This window comes from Pangasianodon hypophthalmus, chromosome 25 (genome assembly GCF_027358585.1).
Source record: "Pangasianodon hypophthalmus isolate fPanHyp1 chromosome 25, fPanHyp1.pri, whole genome shotgun sequence".
NCBI classification, from domain to species: domain Eukaryota; kingdom Metazoa; phylum Chordata; class Actinopteri; order Siluriformes; family Pangasiidae; genus Pangasianodon; species Pangasianodon hypophthalmus.
Window position 1 is genome coordinate 10,342,381 of NC_069734.1, and position 9,503 is coordinate 10,351,883.

The window sequence follows — 9,503 nt, forward strand, 5'->3', positions numbered from 1 at the left end:
GGATGTCCGTTTGCGATTCTGATTGGCCAACAGCTTGTAACGCTAAACTAACCGCCAATAGTAGCGCAGAAGGGGAGATATTAGCCAATCCTAACGCAGGAGGCGGGATTTGTTTGTCCCGGAAGGGGAGGGAAATAAATGTTTCTACAGAGTTCCTGTCTTGTGCTCAGGACAGTAAACAAACGGCTAACGAGAATTAACAGCCAGATAAAGTCTGAATATTTTATCAGCTAAGGAGACGTTTTAACTGTCCAACATGTCTGGACAAAACCTTCTAAATGTCAAACAGCCGCCGATTCAGTCTACGGCAGGAGCTGTACCTGTGCGAAATGACAAAGGTGAGTGCTACATCAGAAAGCTAAAGTTAGCACCTAGCTAAGCTAACGCTAATCGCTTTACTTTCATTTGCTAGCTTGTTAACGTTTAGCTCTTATTTCGTTATTTCTTGGCGGTTAAAGATGTAAAGTATTTATATAACACTAAAGATTTGGCACAACAAAATGTCGGTGATTCACTTTATTTCCTTTATCGAGAAGTTAGCATGGGCTAACGTGGTAGCTAATTGCTGCATGCCAGCCGGCTAGCTAATGTTACTGAGACACCACTGTGGTGATGTTTAATGTTTTACGCAGGTGTAGTGAATCCTGTGTAGTGTACTTATGTAGGGAGCACTGACTCATTTAGGATCGAGTCGTTGATAGTTGTTTTTTTTATTTGTGAAGGAATAAATTAATTTATTTGCACAAATAATAGTCCTGATGATCTTCCCCCGTGGTTACTCTAATCCAGGCTTCATCTGCATATGCGTTCTTGTAATAAAGACTAACTTTGGTGAACAGGCATTGGATTATAATTCCTGAGGGTTTTTTGCCAAATATGTTACTTCTGAGGAAGTAAGAATTCACCCAAGTTATTTTCTAAAGTGTTGATGTGCATTAGTTCCAGAGCTTCTGTGTAACTTCTTCTCCACCCCTTTTATAGGCGAGCTTTCTATGGAAAAGGTGAAGGTGAAGCGATATGTGTCAGGAAAGCGTCCGGATTACGCGCCGATGGAGTCCTCCGATGAAGAAGAGGAAGATTTCCAGTTTGTTAAGAAAGGCAAGGAGGCAGAACCGGAAATGGAAATGGAAGAGGAGGATGTATCAGACCCTCGCCTTCGCCGTCTCATGAACCGTGTGTCAGAAGATGTTGAAGAAAGGTACCTTTATATCCATTTTTGTGTTCAGTATGATTAAATGTAGTTTATTAACATGCGGGGTTTCTTTCCTCGTCAGGCTTGCACGACACAGACAAATTGCTGAACCAGAGCTGATTGCAGAGAGCAGTGAGGATTCAGACGAGGGAACCTGGCACCCGGAGCGAGAGGAGAGCAGCGAAGAGGAGGAAGAAGAGGAGGAAGTGGATGATGAGGTGAGCGACAGGCAGCGTGTCATGTTCTGTCCAGTTATCAGTCTAGTACCGATAATCAATACCAGTACTAAATATAGATCAGTGTATCCACCTTTGCACAGCACAGAGACCTAAAGTTCTTTGTTAGTACCTAATTTTTTTATAGGATTATCAAACTACACACACCTACGAATGACCTCATCGACTTGTCACTGAGCTGGTCACAGGATGACGTGTGTGTAGAGAACTGTCTGTTGTTTTTCACACGTGAACTGTTGGTACACTTACGTGTCCTGAACCGTTGCTGTAGGAAATCGAGAGGCGGCGAGCGATGATGAGGCAGCGGGCACAGGAGAGGAAGAACGAAGAGACGGAGGTCATGGAGGTGGAGGAAGAAGGGAAGTCTGGAGAAGACTCGGAGTCTGAGTCTGAGTATGAGGAGTACACAGACAGCGAGGATGAAACTGAACCACGGTTAAAACCTGTCTTCATCCGCAAGTGAGTAGCATTTCTGTCAGTCCAGGTGAAAAGGTATAATAATTACACAGTAGGATGATCATCCATGCCAAAATCATGGTGTCTGCTTTACAGCAGGACGTTAAATCACCAACATGCTGCGACTGTACGAGTATTAAAACCACTGTAAGCACTGTCGGTGGTCTTGCTTACTTTTGGCCATGAAAAGACTTCAAATTCTGTCACCCCACAGACATGCAAACTGTATCATCAGCCAGAAAACTCTGTCATGTTATAACGGTAAAAATAACTGACAGAGAAGACTAACTCTATACAGAGAAATTCCCTGACTGGTTTGTTCAGCAAAACTGAGTACTGATCCCAGGACAGTCACAGTGACATTTTTACACAAACTGTTCTTGTACAGTGGATTACAGCAGTCTGCTAAACTGGAATATTTTTATCAACTGACTTTTTTTTTTTTTTTTTTTTTTTTTTAAGAAGACAGTTAACAAATAGAATTATTACGCTGTTTTCTCTTAATTTCATCCTGAACATGATTTAAAAAGCAGATGTTGCGAAATGTCACTGGCATGTTGTACTGGTTAGTGAATAATAATTAGCTATTCTGTGAATTGTATGGATTTTCTGAATTGCAAATTCTGAAAGGGATGAAAATGTTATTTTATTTCAGAGTTTGTTTCTAATCGCTCAGTTTCACCAGAGGACATTTGTATGGTGCCGTTTACAAGAGTTTTGACTGGCCGATTCGCAAAATTTGTATAATTTGTACAAATTCCCATAGACACCCCAGATTAGGGCACCACAGCCCGGATGTACGTCATCATTACACAACAGGCACAGCACTCAAACAATACCAATAGCATGGAGCATGTACTGGACAAAATTCAAATCTTTTTATTAATCAGGTAAGTCCGCAGGTAGAAGTAATCTGCTGAAATTCAGCGTAACGTGTGTTGGTGTCTGTCTGTCAGGAAGGACAGGGTGACTGTGGCTGAACGCGAGGCTGAAGAGCAGAGACAGAAGGAGCTGGAAATCGAGGCCAAGAAGCAGGCGGAGGAGAGACGTCGCTACACCCTGAAGATCGTAGAGGAGGAAGCCAAGAAGGAGTTTGAGGAGAACAAACGCACTCTGGCTGCTCTGGATGCCCTGGACACAGACGGAGAAAATGAGGAAGAGGAGTACGAGGCCTGGAAGGTCAGAGAGCTGAAGCGAATCAAGAGGGACAGAGAGGCTCGAGAATTGTAAGTTCTGTTTTAGTCTCGTGAGCAAGGTGAAGTATTTTACCGTGTGGTTCCAAGTCTCAAAAACCTGTCTACATGTCCCGTGTAACCTCTAGAATTGAGAAGGAAAAGGCCGAAATCGAGAGATTCCACAATCTCACAGAGGAGGAGCGTAGAGCTGAACTGCGCGTCAACGGGAAAGTCATCACCAACAAAGCGACCAAGGGCAAATACAAGTTCCTGCAGAAGTACTACCACAGAGGAGCCTTCTTCATGGTGAGTGAAGCTTGGGGATGAGTGAATAAGGAAGAAGAGTAATTAATTACACTCCAGACTTTCTTGCTAAATGGTTTCTTTGCTTCTGTGTTAGAATGAAGAGCAAGACGTGTTCAAGAGAGATTTCAGCGCACCAACGCTTGAGGATCATTTCAACAAAACAATTCTACCTAAAGTTATGCAGGTTGGTTCGGCTTCAGCTTTTAGACTTTGTTTCTCTTTTATTTGGACAGCGTGTGATGTTGGCCAGTTGTATGCCATGACACAAAGTATCGTTGTAGTGGACTCTTCAGAATATCATCACTGTACCTGTGTTCAGTTTAGGAGCAGCAGTTTAACTAGGCAGCAGTTTTGGCAGATCTCAGTGACACAAGATAGAACTGTGTCTCATTCAGGTGACAGAACAAGAGTAAGGTTCATATTGGGACGCTTTCAGACCTATTAGTCTGATTCATTTGCTATTTGGTTTGGATTCACACTGTACAGAATTAAATAAACCCAGAAACAAACAAACAAAAAAGAGTGTAGGGTGAAAACGTACTCTTAAAACTCTTTCATTCATTGGTCAGAAATATAGTGAGGTAAAAGAGTAAGCCATTGTTTGCAAAATGTATGTAGAAATCAGAAAAAAATCACCCAAGTACAGAGGTTAGAAAATTGTAGAAATAACAAAGCTCAAAGTATTTAATGTGCCACATCCAGTGTGTTTTCTCTTTTTGTTTGTTGGTCCAAAACACATCACATAGCTGTCCTTGGGTCCAGTTCGCATCTTTACGAGCTTGCACCTACAAAAATTCTGCCACCGACCCAAAATCCACTGCGTGTTTGGTTCATTTACTGCAGCTGGGTTGATTAAGAGTAGAATATTTTTCTCATTGCAATCTAACCACGATAGAGTTCACTTGGAACTGTACCAAGACTACCTCACACAGCCGTTTTGGTTCACACCCTATCCAAATGTGATCGCTGCGTTCTCTCCTGCTTAAGCAAACTGCACAGAGGGAACAGAGCACTAGGGTTTGATGCAAACGGACTAAACGCTGCACGTGGGAAAGCACCCTGAGAACAAAATTAAAGACCCCCTTGTGAGCTCGTGTGTGGAAGACGGCAGTTAAAACTTTCCGTCCAGTGTTCCAGGCTGCCTTGTGACAGCAGCATGAGCAGCAGTTCGAAAAGATGGTCCATGTGCCCCTCACTGCAGAACAGAAAGTCCATGGGGTGGAGTTTGACATGATCCAGCTCCTCCCACCTGGGTGGAGTCCAGACAAAGGTCCAGGGGATGTAAACGAGCGTGTTTCAGGCTGCTTAAGTGGTAAAAGTGTTGTTTTGCGTTGTACAGCGGTATGTGAGTTAGGAGTTAGGCTTGTAGGAGGAGTTGGATCAGATTCAGCTCCACCCCCTGGACTTTTGGTTTTGCAGCGAGGAACTATCTCAGCTTTCAGCTATCTTAAGTAAGCATGTGTTTGCCCTCACCCTCTCTAGCCGGTAGCTGTCCTGTGATGGGGAGAACATGTAAGTGGGTGGGAATTGGCAATGGCAATAAAATTTGGAGAAAATGAGAAAATTAACACTGAGTATTTGTGGCGTATCTGCTGAAATGTAAGGAAGTTTGTGTTTGCTGCAAGACAAGCATGTATAATCCCAAATCTGAGTAAATTCTAACTCTATAATAATAAGGAACTAACTATCTCTTCTCTCACTATTTCAGGTCAAGAACTTTGGTCGCTCAGGACGCACTAAGTACACACATCTGGTGGATCAGGACACCACGTCGTTTGATTCCCCTTGGGCTCAGGAGAGCGCCCAGAACAGCAAGTTCTTCAAACAGAAGGCAGGGGGTGTGAGAGACGTGTTGGACCGGCCGTCAGTGCAGAAGAGGAAGACATGAATTACATTCTGGATGTGTAGAAGTTCAGATGCAGCTGAAATAATGACTGTTTTTACACTTTATTTTCCACCCCCATCCCCTGCTGTGTTTTTATGTAACAGTGAAGAAAGTTGCAACAGCATGGCAACAAATCTTGGTTTATTGCATTTTACTTTTGTACATCTGATGGATTCCTTTACAGAATTTTGTTCTGCTCATTTTGACCTTTGTAAAAATCTTAGATGTAATTGTGAATAAATTACTATAACAGGAAGATTAATTCCAAGACATGCCTTGGTCTTATTCACACATTGAATATTTGTACAAAAAAATTTACTAAAAATTAAGGAAGTCTTTACAAAAGCTGAGAGGTGGACATGGCTGAACTGCGTTGGTGAACAGGAAAGATGTTTTATTACAGAGAACAGATTTCAGTGTGAAGCAGAGTCACTGCTGAGAAAGAGGCACTCCGATGCCCATGCTACCGGTCACAGCTGGGTCTTAACAGTTCAGTTGGTCAGTGCAATCAAAGCCTCCACAACGTTCCCCATGTGTTCCCTCAAACTGCGCTCGGCCACGCCGCGTGGAATCTCCATCTCAGCCATCTGTGGATCGAGAACAGTACCAGGTTTCAGCAGGGCAGCAAGTGCTGATCATACAGCAGCTTTGTGTATGTGTTAACTCTCGTTATACTTACAATGAGCTCTACGTCCTCCTTCTTAATTGTAACTTTGGCCAATTCTTTTTCTCTGTGAAGAACATGCAAATAACGCATTTAGCCATGACTGTATAATAAATATATTTACATTTATTTATTTATTTAGCAGTCACTTTTATCCAAAGCAACTTACCAAAGAGGAAATACAAGCAAAGCAATACATCAGGCAGAGAACAATACAAGTAACGCTACTATACAAGATTGTGTGCTAGAGTGCTAGAGGAGCAAAAGGCACAGAGTAGAGGTGTGCGGAAGAAGTGGGTCTTTAGCTGTTGTTTTTTTTTTTTTTTTTTTTTTTTGAAGATAGTGACGGATTCTGCTGTCTGGATTGAGGTTAGACGTACATTCCACCACTCGGGCAGTCAGTGTGAAGGTTCTGGAAAGGGCACTTCCAGGCGTTGGTCATTAGAAGGTTGTGGGAGGGAACATAAACCTCAAGGAGAGTGTTGAGGTAAGGGGGTGCAGTTCCAGACAAGGTCTTGTACGTGAGCATCAAGGACTTGAATTTGTTGAATTTGATGCAGGCGGCTACAGGAAGCCAGTGGATGGAGATGAAAAGGGGTGTGACGTGGGTCCTTTCGGGCTGGTTGAAAACAAGGCGTGCTGCTGCATTCGGTATCATCTGAAAGGGTTTGAAGGAGCTGGCTTGGGAGGCCCTGGAGTAATGCGTTGCAGTAGTCTAGTTTTGAGATAACAAGAGCCTGGACTAGTGGCTCTGTGGCATGATCAGTGAAATAAGGTCTGATTTTCTTGATGTTATACAAAATGAACCTACAGGATCGTGCAGTTGTTGAAATGTGGTCATCGAAAGTCACGCCAAGGTTTCTGTCCTGGTTGGCTTGAGTGTGGTTACACTAGCTGTATGGTGAGGTTGTGGTTGATTGAGGGGCAGGCAGAGATGAAGAGAAGCTCTGTTTTTTACATAATAATGTTTAAAAAAAAAAAACAGCATGTCACTGTATCTCCTCACCTTTCCTGTTTTGCCTTCTGTTCTCTGGATCTCCTGTCGCCAATCACGGACATGGCCTTCAAACATACAAGCAGATGAAATATACAGCGAGGTTAGCAGAAAACTACAGAACCCATACAACAATTCATTACAGCAGACTGGACACGGGGCATCAAACACAGCTGCTTTAGGTGATATTGGCTTATTAATATCTGTTGGAACCCCATCTGAAAAACTGAACAAACCATGTGTATACCATGTGTTTGTGCTGGTTTGGTTTTTGAGATATTATACCTGCTGTATGACCTACAGTGACGACACAGTACAAATAAACCCTATTCAAATCGACAATCTAACCAAATCAGTGTCATTTGTGTCATTTGATCTTACACTCTGACGTCCCGCTTGGTCGTTGATATAAATTGAAATACAGCAGTTATAAAATCTTAAATTCCTCAGGGTTCTCTGGGTTCCTCCCAAGCATGCCAGTAGGTGGACTGGCTATGCTAAACTTCCCCTAGCTGAGAGCGAGTGTGTGTGTGTGTGTGTGTGTAGTGCCCCAGGACAGACTGGCTCTGGATCCACTACAACCCTGACAAGGATAAAGCAGTTGGACGGATGATCTTAAAAAACAAATTAGCACAAACACATGATGTGAGTTTTACTCATATTTTCCTATTAGTTGGGAAAACACACGTCTCATACTTCATACATAAGAAAAAAGAAAAAATGCTTGTTTCAGTTTTAAAATGACTGTATTTACACTGAACTACTGTTCTGACATTAAAACTAAATCAAGTCTAGACTGAACTTTTTTCTTTTTAAAGTTCCAGCCACTAGACATGAATCCATTTTGGTTCCCAGTAACTACAAACAGAGGCGATTCTCAAGTGGCTCCGCCCACAAGCGAAGTTAACTGACAGCTGGTCACGTGACTAACACTGCATATTAAACTACCTGACACTGATGAAAAGTATGACGCATACATTATATACAAGATCTAGCACATACAGTACAGTCTTACAAATTTCAGCCATGATTAATAGGTTGTAATAGACCTGGAGTTTATTTAATGGCAGCATTAGAGAGAGAGGAAAAAAATCCAAGCATTCATCCTGATAGAGTGAGATTAGAGAGATGAATATCTAAAATACTCTGACAGGTATAATGATAATGATAACATTAATAATTATTATTATTACAACAATACCAATAAAAATAATAATACTTATTATTATTAATGTTATTATTATTATTTTATCTATCAGAGTATTTTAGATATTCATCTCTCTAATCTCACTCTATCAGGATGAATGCTTGGACTTTTTTCCCTCTAATGCTGCCATTATTATTAATAATGTTACTGTTATAATAATAACAATTCAATTATTATTGATAATAATAATAATAATACATATTATTATTACTACTACATTATAACAGTGCATATTAGCTATTTTTAAAAGTCTACAAGTTTTTCATGTATTACTTTAACTTTTACTCGAGTCATTTCCCTGTACACTTTCTCACTACTATTTGACACTGTATAAAACGCTGCTATCCCCTACATTAGTGCACTACATAGGGTAAGAAGTAGTTCACCATATGTGCAGTGTAAGTCCACTAGGCACTCATTTAGCATCCAGCCATTCACTAAGCAGGTGTGATTACAGCGATACTCAACACGCATGCTAACAGTTAGCATGGTCCATACCTCCTCGCTAAGATCCAGCGCTACAGCACAAGACAATCCTAACTAGCACTTTCTCTCTCACATATAAAACAACTGAGTGAAAATAAAATCTTTTATCTCATACAGTGACATCTCCTTATTAAAACACACAGGACATGCTGCTTTTCTCCGCACATGGTTAGCTAACACGGCTAGCTCAGCAATCTTTGTTAGCCTCTACTGAAACTCCACTCACCGTTTCCAAGTCAGAACTTGAGATTTCTTTCTCTTCTGCATAATCGGTGACTCTTTCTAAATCAGCAGCCCCGCTGTCGTGCTTGCGTGGTTTTTCTGTCGGCTTCCCGGTGCAATTCTCCTCCGCCTCCAGGTCCAGATCCACATCTCCCTCAGCCGCCATGTTCGCGTCCATCCGCATCCGGAACAAACGGAAGAGAACATGGACAAGACCCGAGAACAAATCAAGGTAACACACGAGAGGCGAGTGACGTAACTACTTCCGTTTCTAGTGAGAAAAAAAACAAAACAAAAACAAAAAACAAAAAGAAAGAAAGAAAAAAAAAAAGAAAAACAATAACTCTTCATAATAATAATAATGAATTAAATAATAATTGTTATATAGAACAATATATAATTAAGATAATAAATAATAATAATAATAATAATAATAATAATAATAATAATATATTATAAGCTTTTAACCCCCTCATCATATTTTTTATATTAAACTTTTTTCTGTTTCATTATATGATTTAAATTATTTGCCACCTCACTACAACAAAATATTTCTAAATTATTTATGATTATACTATTGACTGGAAGTAGTCTATGAGTTTAAATTAAAATGTTAAATTAATAACTAAACAGTAGCCAGTGGGTTTAAATTAATAATATACATAATATACAATATACAT

General features: G+C 40.8%; 2 protein-coding genes across 2 annotated transcripts; one reads left to right on the plus strand and one right to left on the minus strand.

Annotated features, from left to right (window-relative positions):
* Positions 1 to 117: 117 nt before the first annotated feature.
* Positions 118 to 5,512, plus strand: mfap1 (microfibril associated protein 1). Its single transcript, XM_026937628.3, has 8 exons — positions 118 to 338; positions 982 to 1,198; positions 1,275 to 1,410; positions 1,700 to 1,887; positions 2,841 to 3,110; positions 3,206 to 3,365; positions 3,460 to 3,549; positions 5,074 to 5,512. The coding sequence occupies exons 1-8, from the start codon at positions 257 to 259 to the stop codon at positions 5,251 to 5,253; spliced, it is 1,323 nt and encodes a 440-aa protein (XP_026793429.3). The 5' UTR covers positions 118 to 256; the 3' UTR covers positions 5,254 to 5,512.
* hypk (huntingtin interacting protein K) lies at positions 5,375 to 9,028 on the minus strand. The gene is made up of 4 exons (XM_026937629.3): positions 8,828 to 9,028; positions 6,921 to 6,976; positions 5,930 to 5,981; positions 5,375 to 5,837 (listed from the first exon to the last, which is right to left on the minus strand). Exons 1-4 carry the CDS (start codon positions 9,005 to 9,007, stop codon positions 5,742 to 5,744), a joined length of 384 nt encoding a protein of 127 aa, XP_026793430.1. The 5' UTR covers positions 9,008 to 9,028; the 3' UTR covers positions 5,375 to 5,741.
* Between the last annotated feature and the right edge of the window lie 475 nt (positions 9,029 to 9,503).

What these genes read in the sequence shown, in the direction of transcription:
- mfap1 (XM_026937628.3), top strand. Translation starts at nt 257, where the DNA reads ATGTCTGGACAAAACCTTCTAAATGTCAAACAGCCGCCGATTCAGTCT. An exon ending in ACCTGTGCGAAATGACAAAG is followed by an intron (nt 339 to 981) that starts GTGAGTGCTACA and finishes CCCCTTTTATAG; the next exon opens with GCGAGCTTTCTATGGAAAAG. An exon ending in AAACCTGTCTTCATCCGCAA is followed by an intron (nt 1,888 to 2,840) that starts GTGAGTAGCATT and finishes TCTGTCTGTCAG; the next exon opens with GAAGGACAGGGTGACTGTGG.
- hypk (XM_026937629.3), bottom strand. Translation starts at nt 9,007, where the DNA reads ATGCGGATGGACGCGAACATGGCGGCTGAGGGAGATGTGGATCTGGAC. An exon ending in CAAGTTCTGACTTGGAAACG is followed by an intron (nt 6,977 to 8,827) that starts GTGAGTGGAGTT and finishes GTATGTTTGAAG; the next exon opens with GCCATGTCCGTGATTGGCGA. An exon ending in CAGAAGGCAAAACAGGAAAG is followed by an intron (nt 5,982 to 6,920) that starts GTGAGGAGATAC and finishes TGTTCTTCACAG; the next exon opens with AGAAAAAGAATTGGCCAAAG.